Source organism: Nomascus leucogenys, chromosome 19, assembly GCF_006542625.1.
Source record: "Nomascus leucogenys isolate Asia chromosome 19, Asia_NLE_v1, whole genome shotgun sequence".
Lineage (NCBI taxonomy): Eukaryota > Metazoa > Chordata > Mammalia > Primates > Hylobatidae > Nomascus > Nomascus leucogenys.
Window position 1 is genome coordinate 31,413,019 of NC_044399.1, and position 14,517 is coordinate 31,427,535.

The 14,517-nt window shown below is 51.2% G+C and overlaps 1 protein-coding gene and 1 pseudogene across 4 annotated transcripts in view; both read right to left on the reverse strand.

The window, feature by feature from the left end:
* Window positions 1-426: 426 nt before the first annotated feature.
* Window positions 427-2,343, reverse strand: LOC115831572 (annotated as a pseudogene). The gene is made up of 2 exons (XR_004027098.1): window positions 2,271-2,343; window positions 427-2,079 (listed from the first exon to the last, which is right to left on the reverse strand). The product of XR_004027098.1 is annotated as a protein DBF4 homolog B-like (transcript).
* Window positions 2,125-14,517, reverse strand: part of DBF4B (DBF4 zinc finger B) — a 40,473-nt gene continuing 28,080 nt past the window's right edge. The window contains exons 8-13 of one of the 3 annotated variants that reach the window (XM_030800663.1): window positions 13,648-13,693; window positions 10,925-11,041; window positions 5,483-5,591; window positions 5,158-5,282; window positions 4,208-4,332; window positions 2,125-2,405 (exon numbers count right to left, since the gene is read on the reverse strand). In XM_030800663.1, coding sequence (XP_030656523.1) covers window positions 2,344-2,405; window positions 4,208-4,332; window positions 5,158-5,282; window positions 5,483-5,591; window positions 10,925-11,041; window positions 13,648-13,693 — 584 coding nt within the window. In that variant the 3' untranslated portion in view covers window positions 2,125-2,343. Of the gene's footprint in view, window positions 4,333-5,157; window positions 5,283-5,482; window positions 5,592-10,924; window positions 11,042-13,647; window positions 13,694-14,517 lie in introns of all 3 variants that reach the window. The other 2 variants (XM_030800661.1, XM_030800662.1) reach the window with 2 other exon arrangements.

The window sequence follows — 14,517 nt, forward strand, 5'->3', positions numbered from 1 at the left end:
TCTCGCCCTGTTGCCCAGGCTGGAGTGCAGTGGCGCAATCTCGGCTCACTGCAACCTCTTCCTCCTGGGTTCAAGTGATTCCCCTGCCTCAGCCTCCCGAGTAGCTGGGATTATAGGTGCGACACCATGCCCGGCTAACTTTTGTATTTTTAGTAGAGATGGGGCTTCACTATGTTGGCCAGGCTGGTCTCGAACTCCTGACCTCAAATGATCCGCCCGCCTCGGCCTCCCAAAGTGCAGGGATTACAGGCGTGAGCCACCGTGCCCAGCCTAGATTACCTCCATTTTTTAGATCAAGAAAACAGTTTGAGCTGGGTACAGCTGAAACTCCCCTGGGAAGGGGAGCCAAGGTCCAGAATGAGGAGTGCTCGGGTATACAGCACTCCTGCTGGTGGCAGGATAGGGAAGGACATAAAAGATTTGCTTGCTGTCACAGTATTTTATTATAGGAAAGCGTCCCGAAATCATCTCATCCAAGCCCCTTACTTAAAGATGAGGAAACTGAGGCCCGAGTAATAAAGGCATTTTTCTGAGGTCACAGTGAGTTGGAGGCAGCTAGCTCCTGCATTCCACCCAGCAGAAGGGAGTTGGGGTGGAGCTACCAATCAGTCACATCTGCCGAGAAGTGAAAGGCTCAGCGAGAAGAGGCAAGAACAAAGGGCTGGGGACCTAGTCTGAGGAAAGCAGTTAGGGCTGGAGGGCTCTTCAGGTGTCTCGGAGCTGACTCAGGGAAGACGGCAAGGCCTGTGCTGAATGAATGAACGAGGGAATGGGCAATGGTGAGGAAGGGCAGGGGGACAGGAGAACCAGGCCACTGAGGGACTGCTGGGACTAAGGGAGCCAGGCTTCAAGGAGGAAAGAAAGGAGAAAAGGAACCAACTTTGGTCACCAGTAGCCTGTCCATGACCTTGGAATAGATGATCTTAGTGGAATGCTTCAGGCAGAGCTACCCAGGAAGGAAGTGTGGAAGGGAAGGAGGTGAAGAGGAGGCGGTAGGTATAGACCGCAGGAAGGAGCCAGAGAACAGAAGGTGGGAGCCTTCAAGTATTTGAAGTTGATTTACTGAATCAACTCAAGTGTCTTCCAGGAGAGGAGCATGGCATTTTGGGGCAGAGGGGAGAGGTGGCAAGTCTGAGAAGGAAACCAACAAGGGTGGTTGGCTAGGTGGGCTGGAGGGCCAGGGACAGACAGCGTGACTTGTGGAGGGAGGACACCTCTTCAGAAAGAAATGGCAACATGTTGAAAAGGGACTGACTACAAGATGAGGCAGTGCCCACTGGGTCTGGGTCAAAGTCATCTGGTGTGGGACGGAGATGTGGAAAGGGGGCTGGAGTGGAAAGGAGTCTGAGCAGTGCTCATGCCAAGGAGCCACTGCGAGACCTCATTCACATCAAGCAGCACCCATCCATCCTGGGTCAAGTCTCAGGTGTTCTGGGTTCACCTCTAACCTGAGTCTACAGCCAGGAAGCCGCAATGGAGAAATGGCTGAGGAGTGTTCCAGCCTTGAGGTTTGGCCTGGCAGAGATGTCCAAGGTCATGATCATTGAGATAGGAGGGGAAGGCAAGGGTACACGGATGTGAGGTTTGGGGGATGGGTCCTGGGCAGCTGACAATGAGGGCACCCAAACCCGGCACCACGGGCTTTGTGTGAGCAGCAGGTAAAGGTATCAAAGTCTGAGACAGGGGCGAGGGGAAACTTCCCCATGCAGAGGGGTGGTGTCATGGGGAATGAGGCAACCCCATGTCACAAAAGGAAAGGGACGAACCCAGCAGCGCCCAGACATAAGCCGCAGTCTGGCTTCAGGGAAGAGGAGTGGGCCCTTAACAGGAATGTCTTGGGAGGGAGAGGGGCATGTCCTCTGCAGGCGATCACTCCCCAGGCAGCAGAGCCAAGTAAGTGACCAGATGAGACCGGGTAAAGGAGGCTGGGCAGGGATAGAGGCAGCCCTGCTCCCTGGAGCCGTTGGGCAAGGCCAGCAGGAGGGTTGTGGCACTCACACGTGGGACTTGCAGGAGGTCCCATCCCACCATCTAGTGATTCTGTCCATTGCTGCTGGCCCACAGCCCTGCCTTGGGTCACTGGAGGGCAGATCAAGGACCGACATATGGCATTCCAGCCCAATCTCTTTGCTATTTGTTATTAACAAATTTATTTACATTTCCTGAACCAAAATTAATTGTAAAATTTAACAGGAAGGGGGTAACATGACCTCTAAGGTGGGCTGTACACATAGTTGCTCTATTTCCAAACTAATAACTTGAGTCCTCACCCATAGCTGGGCCCCCCCTTCTTCCTTTGAAAGGAGACACAGAATAGCACCAGGCTTCCAGGAGCTTCAACATTTAAAGAGACAACTCTTTAAATGCACGGACGCAGAGAAGGGTGAGAAGAACCACGGTACAAACTGTAATGAAAGAAAAAGTGGCCAGAGAATCGATAGCAAACCCATTTCTGTCTCCAGATTAATGACTTGGCTGCCAGAAATGGGGGGAGGTCCTTGGGGAAGGAGAGGAGGGAGCGAGGGAGGAGGGTGATGTGGAAGTTGGCAAGTGACACACTGGCCCCGGAACAGCTGAACTTCGGGCAGGCAGCTCAAGCTGAGGAGGCAGAGAAGGGCCGAGAGGGGTCCCAGAGGGGGCTCTGGCCACATCCTGGGCTCAGGGGAAAGGTCAGTGCTGGGCCCAAACTAAGTGCCTGGGGGAGGGAACTCTGTGAGTGGTGCAGCCCAAGCCCCTCCTCTGCTTCATATGTTCCTGAGGATCTGTGTGCGGGAGCGTGGGGGGCTGGGGGAGGGGACCAACACAGGCATTTCGGAAAGCAGGAGCAGCCACATGCTGGTGGGAAAGGAGGCCGGGGTTGGGGGTGGAGCACACCAACAGCTAACCCGCAGCTCTGCAGAGAGGCAAGGGCCTGCGGAGGGCCAGGAAGCTGGGCCAGGGCTCCTGCTGCCCCAGCTCCTTTGTGGTCCCTCCCCATGCCAACTTCGCCTCTGCCTCCTAGCGTGGGCGGCCAGCCTCAGCTGGGCAAGCCCACTGTAGACTCTGCCTGGTCAGGAACATGGCAGGAGGTGGGGGTAGGAGAGGGCAGCCCCCAGCCCAGATTCTCTCCCAAAGACCTGGCCAGTGGGAGGGCTGGCTCTGTCGGCTCCATGGAGCTGAGCGTGACAGCTGCTTGCTAGACTTCAAAGGCCAGGCCCGGGCCTCCTTCTGGCTCTTTTGGGGAAGTCCTGGGGTTCTGCCCCTCCTGCGTCCTGGTCAGCCCTGGCCGGGTGTGCAGCACCCAGCAGAGGAATAAGTTGTATCTGTGGCCCTTCAATCTGGAGCTGCCTGGCCCTGTGAAGAGCCAAGCACCTTGGGGACTCATAGGAGCAGCTCTCTGCCAGCATGGGGCTGGGGCTGGGGCTGGGCTTGGGACCAGGGCTGGGAGACAGGGAGACAGGGCACCTGGAGAGGCTGGGGGACCCAGAGGCATCAGGAACAGCTGGCTCCTGCACTGGCTGGCAGGGGCTGCAGGAGGGAGGTAGACCTGCTCTCTACAGGTGCTCCTGAGGGCTGCACACTGGTAGCTGAGTACAGGGGAGCTGATGGCCGGCCTGGAGCTGTGGGGCAGCTGGGGAGCTGGCCAGCCTCCTGGGATACAGGGCCAGTGGCTGTACACTCAGAATCCTCAGGCCCTGGGGGCCACCCTTCCCCCAGCCAGGGGGGCTGTGTGGCCCAGAACTCTGCTGGTCTGTCTGTGGGCTGCCAGGGAAGGGGTCTGGGAGAGAGAGGCAGGTCTGTGAGTGGCACAAGGGCTGGAGGGAGGCAAGGAGCCTGGATTCATGGCCTGGAAGGGGAAGAGAGGGAAGGCGCTTGCCACTAGTTGTCCTGGTGCCGCAGGGGTTGGGGGCTATTGGGACAAAAAATGAAGCCTGTGGCCAGGAGGCCCCCACTCTCTTCTCAGCACTGCCACTGGGGAACTGAACCTTCCGCTTGTGGCCAACAAGTGCCAGATCTGGGCCAGAGGAAAGTTCCATAAAACCAGAGCTAGGCAGGAGGCATTGGCAAGCAGGGCTCCTGGACACTGGTGTCCCTGGGGGGTCCACAAACACATCAACTGACCCCCCCAGGTCCTGGCAGCTTGCTATAGGTCCAGGTACCTCACCAGTCCCTGCACATTCAGCTGGTGCCTGCGTGCTGTCCACTGTCCCATCCTGCTCTGGGATACCTGATGCCTGGCAGCTGTCTTCTTTCCTCATCCTGGGAGATGCTGCCCTGGGATGGGAGGGCTGATGGGGGTGCAGAGTCTCAGGACAGAGAGGGTCACAGTCAGAAGCTGGGGAACCTGACCACCTGTTGGGACAGAAACACCCAGTGAGCTGCAGGTTTCAACTTCACAGCAGGCCTGGGCCAGGGCTGAGGGCACAGGGAGAGCTGCCACAGCTGGTGGTTCATGTGCCGAGAGAGCTGCCTTCTCTGAGGCCCTGTGTCAAAGTCCTCCTGTTTGGGTCTGAACATGGGGCAGCAGCCAGCACTGTGTGCACTTCTCTTGGCTCTGCGGCCTGTGGTTGGGGCCGGCCAGAGGAATAGGTTAGAGGCTATTCCATTTCATGACTTCACAGAAGAGGCTGTGCCCTTTGGCAGCTGAAGAAAGCAGCGCAGTGCCTGGCTGTGCAAGTTGAGCTTGAGGTGGAGATTTGGGGTGAGGTGAAGCCACAGCCCAGGTGGGAGAGGGTCTGCCTTGCTGGCAGCAAGGGGAAGCGGGGCTCAGAGGGCCCTGGAATTCCCATCAAACCCCATGCAGTTCTTCTTTCTGGGGGTGACTTCTACAGAGGGAGAAAGACTTTGCTTTTCACCTATCTAGGAGAGGCCCAAGCACTACCCTCCGCTCCCTGGCCAGAACTGCTTATCGTCCACGTCAAAGCCCGTGGGGTAGGAAGGGAGCCACAGTCTGGTCTGGGTCTAGTCTTCATCAACTGAAGTCACAGATGGAGGTCTTTTTATTTTTTTTGGCCACCCCCAAAACAAACAGGACTGAGGATGAGGGGAAAGGAAGGTGAGAAAAGAGGAAAACATCACAGTCTGGTCCCAGCAGCCACCAACCTGAGGGTCTCTTTCCACCCAGAGGGCAACAGAGGAGAGTGCGGATGCAGTTGTGCCTGCCAGCGTGGCACTCACCCGGGGAGGCCAGCCTGGAAAGGGATGTCTGGAAAGCTGTGGCTGAGCTGGGCAATGATCCTGTCCACTTCTGCATATAGATGGGCTTCTAGGGCAAAGCTCTGGTGCTGGGCACTCTGAAGATGCTGCCGGAGCGGGGAGAGGAGCACAGGGCATTAGATGAGGCCTGGGGGGAGGGGGACACGGAAGCTGACCTCCCAGCCCATGCTCTGGCCCTGGAGGACAGCCATAGCAGCGTCGAAATTGCATAGGAAGGACTCATCCCCAGTGAGCAGGCTCCCTCAGGGTACTCTGGGAGCAGCTGCTTAGTGGGGAAGGGGCTCACCACATGGAGCTCCTCGAAGGCCTCTTGACAGCACTCGCAGTAGCCTTTCTTCCTCCTGGGCATGGTGCGGGCAGCTGATTGAGGGTTTGGCTCTCCATCCTTGGATTCTCTGCGGAGGGTACATAGTGTGGCAAAGTGGTTACTGCTGGGGCCCTTGGGGGAGGAGCCACTACTTAGGGCCTGGGGCCTAGGTCAGGGAGGGGAAGGACCAAGATGGCCAAGGGGCTGGGCAGGCACCGGCAGGCAGGCCTTCCCTGAGCTTGGTACCAATCATCTAAGAATGGCAAGAGGGGAACAAGGAAGAAGACGTCTGGAGACCTCCCTGTGGGCAGCCTGTCTTACCTCTGTCCTTCTCTCTTTTTTTTTTTTTTTTTTAAGACAGAGTCTAGCTTAGTCACCCAGGCTGGAGTGCAGTGGTGCGATCTTGGCTCACTGCAACCTTCACCTCCTGGGCTCAAGCCATTCTCCTGCCTCAGCCTCCCAAGTAGCTGGGATTACAGGCGCCCGCCACCATGCTCAGCTAATTTTTGCATTTTCAGTAGGGATGAGGTTTCACCATGTTGGCCAGGCTGGTCTCAAACTCCTGACCTCAGGTGATCCACCCACCTCAGCTTCCCAAAATGCTGGGATTACAGGACTGAGTCACCACATCCGGCCAAGCCTGACTTCTTATCTGAATATCAGCCCCATATTTCTTACAACCAAAGGGCATTTCTATCTGGCCATCCAGTAAACTCGACAAGTCCAAAACACTCCTTTTAAAGACTTCCTAAGTATGACACAAAACCCAGAAGATATACAGAAAAACTCATAAATTCAACTATATACAACTTTAAAATATGTATGCATGGCAAAGAATCATTAGCAAATGATATGGTTAGGCTTTGTGTCCCCACCCAAATCTCATATTGAATTGTAATCCCTATAATCCCCAAGTGTCAATGGAGAGACCAGGTGGAGGTAACTGAATCACGGGGGTGGTTTCCCCCGTGCTGTTCTCGTGACAGTTCTCATGAGATGTGATGGTTTTGTAAGGGGCTCTTCCCCCTTCACTCAGCACTTCTCCTTCTGCCACCTTGTGCAGAAGGTGCCTTGCTTCCCCTTTGCCTTCCACTGTGATTGTAAGTTTCCTGAGGCCTCCCCAGCCATGCTGAACTGTGAGTCTATGAAACCTCTTTCCTTTATAAATTACCCAGTCTCAGACAGGTCTGTATAGCAGTATGAAAATGGACTAATACAGCAAAGTTAAACGCCACAAACTTGGGGTTTTGTTGTCTTTTAAAAGTATTTACAACTTCTCTGCTCAGGGAGGCTTAGGAAAAAAATATATATATTGATTTATTTACAACTGCCAGGTACGGTGGCTCACACTTATAATCCCTGCACTTTGGGAGGTCAAGATGGGAGGATCACTTGGGCTCAGGAGTTCGAGACCAGCCTGGGCAACATGGTGAAACCCCACCTCTACAAAAAACATAAAAATTAGCCAGGTGTGGTGGTACGCACCTGTACTCCCAGTTACTTGGGAGGCTGAGATGGGAGGATTGCCTGAGCCTGGGAGGTGGAGGTTGCAGTGAGCAGAGAAAACAAAATATTTACAACTAATAACAAAGAGCTCATTTTTCTAATATGAGAAGGGCTCCTTACAAATTATTAAAGTGATCAATAACCCAAATAAAAAATGGGCAAAGTATATAAAGAAGGTTCACATAAAAAGAGATTCAAACAACCAAACATATGCAAACATACTTCGCCTCATTCATAGTAAGAAAAAACAAAAATTGGCCGGGCGCGGTGGCTCACGCTTGTAATCCCAGCACTTTGGGAGGCCGAGGCGGGCGGATCACGAGGTCAGGAGATCGAGACCACGGTGAAACCCTGTCTCTACTAAAAACACAAAAAAATTGGTCGGGCGTGGTGGTGGGCGCCTGTAGTCCCAGCTACTCGGAGAGGCTGAGGCAGGAGAATGGCGTGAACCCAGGAGGCGGAGCTTGCAGTGAGCCGAGATTGTGCCACTGTACTCCAGCCTGGGCGACAGAGTGAGACTCCGTCTCAAAAAAAAAAAAAAAAAAAAAAGAAAAAACAAAAATTATAATTATACTGAGATACGGTTTTTAATCTGTTGTACTGGAGGTCAACATATCTGCCAGTCACAGCATGAGGCAAGGGGATGGGAAACAGCCTCTCTCATGCAGTGCAGGTAAACATATAAGTTGGTATCCCTTCCATGAAAAGCCATTTGGCTGAATTTATCAAAATTATAAATGCATATATATTTTGATCCAATATTTCTATCTTTAGGAATTTATTCCACAAACACACTTGAACAATTGCAAATTTACTCTGAGCATGATTTTCATTGGAGCTAATTTAAGCAACCATGAATAACAGACTGGTTAAATAAAATACAGTAAATACATTCCATACAATGGCATAATGGATACCCTGCAGCCATAAAAGGGAATGCAATTTTTTTTTTTTTTTTTGAGACAGGGTCTACTCTGTCACCCAAGCTGTTGTGCAGATTCACCACCTTGGCTCACTGCAACCTCCGCTTCCCATGCTTAAGCAATTCCCCAGCTTCAGTCTCCCGAGTAGCTGAGACTACACGCTTGCACCACCATGCCTGGCTAATTTTTGTATTTTTAATAGAGGTGGGGTTTCGCCATGTTGCTCAGGCTGGTCTCAAACTCGTGAGCTCAAGTGATCCACCTGCCTCAGCCTCCCAAAGTGCTGGGATTACAAGTGTAAGCCACTGTGTCTGGCCAGATTTTTTAAAAATATAAAAATAGAGATGGGAGTCTCATTATGTTGCCCAGGCTGGTCTCGAACTCCTGGGCTCAAAGTGATCCTTCCCCCTTGGCCTCCCAAAGTGCTGGGATTATAGGCGTGGTCTATCTCCAGAGATAGTTCATGGATATACAAGTATATGTGTATCTTTCGTTCCCTCTTCTTACATAAAGAATCATATAGGCTCGGCATGGTGGCTCACGCCTGTAATCCCAGCACTTTGGGAGGCTGAGGTGGGTGGATCACGAGGTCAGGAGTTCGGGACCAGTTGGCCAACATAGTGAAACCCCATCTCTACTAAAAACACAAAAAATTAGCCGGGCGAGGTGGTGTGCGCTGTAATCCCAACCACTCGGGAAGCTGAGGGAGGAGAATCGGGTGAACCTGGGAGGCGGAGGTTGCAGTGAGCAGAGATCACGCCACTGCACTCCTGCCTAGGCAACAGTGCAAGACTCATTCTCAAAAAAAAAAAAAAAAGAATCATATAGTATTGACTATGCTGGATGTTACTTGCTTTTTCTTTTCATGCCACCCCAGGCTGCGCTCTCCATTTGGCAGGGGTGAGGCACCACTCAGATCTCCTCCAGCCTCTACCCCTGGGAGGAAGGTTGCACCAGTGAGGAGACAGAACTGGAGGCTGGGTGTGGAATATAGACTTTTCACATTAAACCATTTGTAACACAAATTTTAAACTTTTTAAATTTAAAAATTTTTAAACTTTAAAATATAATAATGACTTCAAAAATGTAAAAATTTAAACACTTCTTCCTACACATATTTTCCACATACACACACACACACACACACACACACACACAGACACACGCCTGGAACTTTGATGTCCCACCAGGGCCAACCCCCTGCCTAGGCTCCTCACATGCAGATACCAAAGCTTCATTGCTTCATCTTCCCTTTACAGCCTCTTAGCTCCTCTGTGATCCCAAGGCCATCCCAGGCCTAGCATCACTGCCAGCGCCAAGCCTGGGCCACCTTCTGACTGGCTCTCCCTGGTATCCCTTGTATTGGGACTTAACCTCACCTCTTTCTCTCCTTGCTCCCACTTCATCTACTGCCACATTACCTTAATTTTTTCCCTCCTATTTGTACTATTTTCTGACCCACAGCCTTTGTCAGCTGATGGAAACCACAGACCCTCCTTGGCCCCAGGAACTCCAGGGCTGAGAGTCTGCTCTGTTCTCTCCTGGTCTATAACCCCATAGCCCAGAGGTTAGAAAGGGTCTGAGAAGGCATCTCACCCATCACCTGAGCTGAATTCCTTCTCTACTTTGGTTAATGAGGGTTCAAATTCTCAAACATCTGCAGAGTAGAAACATTAACAAGCCCACAAGCCATGAGCCATGTAATGCAGTGATCTTCTCCCCCACCCCACCCCTTAGTTATTCCTGATGTTTGGCCCAACCAGTTTAAACTTTGATATTCACTAAAATCACCTGACAGCTTGTAAAATGCAGCTTTTGGGGCTCCATCATCAGAGATTTTGATTCTATAGATATGGGGTGGAGTTCAGGAACCTGCATCAGGGTTTCACTCTGTCACCCAGGCTGGAGTGCAGTGGCACAATCATAGCTTACTGCAACCTTGAACTCCTGGGCTCAAATGATCATCCTGCCTTAGCCATCTGAGTAAGTGGGACTATAGGCACTTGTCATCACGCTTGACTAATTTTTTTTTTTTTTTTTGAGAAGGAGTCTCGCTCCATTGCCCAGGCTGGAGTGCAGTGGCGCAATCTCAGCTCACTACAACCTCTGCCTGCCGGTTTCAAGTGATTCTCCTACCTCAGCCTCCCAAGTAGCTGGGATTACAGGTGTGCGCCACCATGCCCGGCTAATTTTTTTTTTGCATTTTTAGTAGAGACGGAGTTTCACCGTATTGGTCAGGCTTGTCTTAAACTCCTGATCTGAAGTGATCTGCCCACCTTAGCCTCCCAAAGTGCTGGAATTACGGGCATGAGCCACTCTGCCTGACTCATAATTTTTTACATTTTTATTTTTATTTTTTTGTAGAGGTAGGGTCTTGCTATGTTTGTGTGCCCAAGTTGGTCTCAAACTCCTGGCCTCACGTGATCCTCCCACTTTGGCATCTCAAAGTGCTGAGATTACAGGCATCAGCCACTGTGCCCAGCTAGAACTTCTATTTTTAATGAGACCACAGGGGACTCTGATGATGGTGGTCTATAGATATGAGTTTGAGAAAGCGGTCTATTGTCCTCTGTGTATACTCGGTAAACCCTGCCGAGTGAGGTAACTGCCGGGTGCACCATGTCTGGTTGCAATGGTCCATGATCTGGGGGAAACAGTGCAGGCCAGGGGTTCTGGGCGGACAGGGTAAGAGTGCTGTGTCTCAGCAGTGAATTAACAAATAAGTCTTCTTTGACCCTTAAGGAGAAGGGGGTGCCCTTCACAACCCTGGCACCTCCCTTTCTTCTTCAAGTTAAATTCTTCAGTACGGATGAAGAACACAAAATAAAATGGATGAACGCTCCTAGTCTCTCTTCTCTGGGCTACGTTCCCAGAATAGACTTTGCCTAAGGAGCAAACACATGGCCATTCCCAAATCTGACCAGCAGGCCCCCGATGGGGAGGATTTTGGCCTGTAACCAGCCCTCGGTACTCAGGAACCAGAAAGACCCACCTGGTATGGTGCATGCTGCCCAGGGTCGTCGGGGCCTCAAAGGGACTTGCATCTTTGGGTCCAAGAAAAGAAATTTCAGGAAAGGATTTAAATTGATGATGGAAAGGACGAAACTTCCTGCAACAGAGAAAACTTCCACTTTGACTACAATGGGGAAGGTAAAGGCTGAGGAGGGGGCCTCGCCCAACGCCCTAGAATTCCAGCCCTGATAAAGTGGACTTTCACCTCCACATCTTTTAAATTCTTTAATAAAACTCATCAGCCTTTCTAGGTTAAATTAATACATATGTTCTCTCTGTCCACTTTTCAAACTCATACCACTGCCTTCCTGGTATCCTGTAAGCACCCTCTGGGCTTATCCTATTTTATATCTAAGGAAATGAAGCCCAAGAGTTCTGTGACTTGCTCAAGGGCTCACAAATAGTTAAGCGGCCAAGGTCAGATCAGAAGCCACATCTCCAGACTCCTGATCTACTTTTCCTCACCTTCCCGTTTTGTTTCTTGACCCTATGACAATCTTTGAGGACTCTAGCCTGGCAGATTCTAAATGGAAGAATGTTTAAACCAGTACAGTTATTTCCCTGTTCTGTGAAGTGTTCTTGCTGGTCCTTAGAACTATCTGAGGGCTGGTGTTCTGAAAGGAGAAGACAGGCACAGTGAAGGTTCTGGATAGTCAGACCTGGACTGAGTGGTTCTGGCAGTGTGCCTCAAATTGCAAACATTCAAGAGACTTGCAGAGACAGAAGTGATCTGTGTATACTTCGCAAACCCTGCCGAGTGAGGTAACTGCTGGGTGCACCATGTTTGGTTGCAATGGTCCATGTTCTGGGGGAAACAGTGCAGGCCAGGGGTTCTCAGGGAGCAGGGTAAGAGTGCTGTAGCTCAGCAGTGAATTAACAAATAAGTCTTCTTGGACCCTTAAGGAGAAGGGGGTACCCCTCACAACCCTGGCATGTTTCTTTCTTCTTCAATGACATTTTGTTTCTGCTTAGGGGGCTTGAAACTTGAGGATGGGCAGGCTAATAGGCCTAATAGGCTTTGAACGCACCTGCTTGAAAACAGCACATAAAAAAAATCACAAGTGGCTGGGCACTGCGGCTCCCACCTGTAATTCTAGCACTTTGGGAGGCCGAGGCAGGTGGATCACCTGAGGCCAGTTCGTGACCAGCCTGGCCAACATGGCCAAACCCCGTCTCTACAAAAAATACAAAAATTAGCTGGGCGTGGTGGTGAACACCTTTAGTCCCAGCTACTCGGGAGGCAGAAGAATCGCTTGAATCTGGGAGGCAGGGGTTGCAGTGAGCTGAGATTGTGCCACCGCACTCCAGCCTAGGCGACGGAGTGAGACTCCATCTCAAAAAAAAAAATTCACAAGAAATCTCAGCTCTAGTTGGATCTCCTCTCTGGCCTATAACGCCAGGAACACACACATTATGTACCCCACTCTGGTGACAGTGATATACCTGTGCCTGCCATGTGCAGTGCAGATACTGAGGCTGTAACAGTGCCTTTCAGGCATTGCATATGTGTCATGATTACCTACATTTAAATAGGTATGAAGGGACTGGGGATGAACACCCACTCTGTCCCACTGGAACTGGAAGACAGCACCTCTGTACCATCCTGTTGTTCTCTCCACTTGCCTTTGGGCCACCAAAGCCAGCGCAGCACTGTCTGCAGGTGCTGAGAAGTGACCCTGGGCTTGTCTGGAAGATGGGCAGGCATGCCAGGCTCCTAAGGCTGGTCTCAGCTGCCCTGCCCTTCCCTGCCTGAGGCACACAGACAATTCTGTCCTCAGTAGTCTCTGCTGGATATACATGGACTTATTTCCTTTAAAAAATTTATTTAGTCTGAAAATGCCTTTTTGGAAAAAAAATTAAAAACAAAAATTTAAATTTTGAGATAATTATAGATCCACATAGACTTTTGATCTTGTACTTACTGAAGATTCAGTGATAACCAACATGGCTGCTAATAGCTCATCAGGTTAACATTGTCAATGGGACCCTCCTGCCCCAGGGAAGAAGAGGCCATAATGGTGGACAGACAAGACACAAGACAGGGCAGGCAGGAAACCTGGATTCTAGCCTTGGGCTGCAATTTATTAGCAAGGTGGCTGTACACAAGTCCCTTCCTTTCTGACCTCAGTTTTCCCCATTAGGAAGAGATGGGCTCCCCTCATCTTTTTCACCCAGGGCTGTCAGGAGGTAACATGAGCCAGAAAAGGATTTTTCAAAGTGAAACAGAAAGGCTTTATCAAGTACAGGGTGGCCTGACAAGGGAATCCCCAATACCACCCCTAGCACCCTCATTTCAGCCAAGATGATGTCTTGGACTATATTAGCACTGTGACTGGGTAATGAATTGACACGAAATGTCAGCATACACCCAAGGGGAAAGGAGCTGCAATAACGAGCCTGCATGGGACACCATGAGCTCACAGAGCAGAGTATTAAATAGAGGTAATTCACACACAGGATCATTAATCTCTGACTCATCTCCAAGAGGACTATTCACTGTATAATGCCACTCTTAGAGGCTCCTCCTGGTTTGCGTGAGACTTCTCCATGACAGTGGGAGAAAGTGGCTTTTCAGGAAGATGAAGGTGCAGGGTTAAGGGGCTCCATGTCTTCACATTAGCTTGAGGCCCCTGAGCACCCCTCCCTCCTCCCTCCTCTGTGCAGGCCTAGCTGGGGCAAGCAGAGAGAGGAGGTCCCACTCACCTGCTTTCATCTTCAATTTTGAGGAACGGTGCCTTCAGTCTGGCCACTGAAAGGGGAAGAATGCACACATTAGCTATCTGTCTGCCCCTGTGCAGGGCCTGCACCACACATGCAGGAAATACTGAGAGGGGAGGCTCTGCCAAAGCCTAAGAGCCTTGCAAGAGCTGGAAATCATGCCACCCCAGGCTGTGCTCTCCATTCACTCAGATCTCCAGCCTCTACCCATGGGAGAAAGGTTGCACCAGTGGGGGGATAGGCTGCAGTGTAACTGCAGCCCTAGATGGGCTCTCCCTCAGCAGGACCCAGGAGCTCCTGTGTGTGGATTCTGGAGGCTATCGATCAACCAAAGATGCCACCACTATCAGACATCTGGCTGGTTTGGTGGGAGAAACCCAGCCCCTGATGGTTTCTGCTAAAAGCAGGGTGGGGGTGGTCGTTCCCACAAAGTCCCAGGTCCTTCCTAGACCTCTGCTTCTGGAGCCTCAGGATACTGAGCGGCCTAAGAACACCCAGGCAGAATGTTCCAGGAGGACCCTGGGTTTTTTGGAGGGGAAGCAGAGAGTAAGAGGGATAGTGTTTAGTGGTCTTATTACCAGGATGGTAGAAAAATATCACAGGTGAAATCTGGTTCCTGAAAAAATAGGGCAAAGGAGTACTGAGAAGATGAATTTGGAGTCAATTAAGAGACTCACCCCTATTAGATAGTTATTTGCATAGCTTACAAAATCTCTTAGGCATCAGGACCCACAGTGACCAGGAGTCCTGTGGAAGGGGCAGCCAAGGCAGCTGAAATCCTGGGCCCATCTGACAGCCACAAATTCCCCAAAGACGCTGGCACCTTACAGCTCCCAACTGTACTTGAGGCCACCT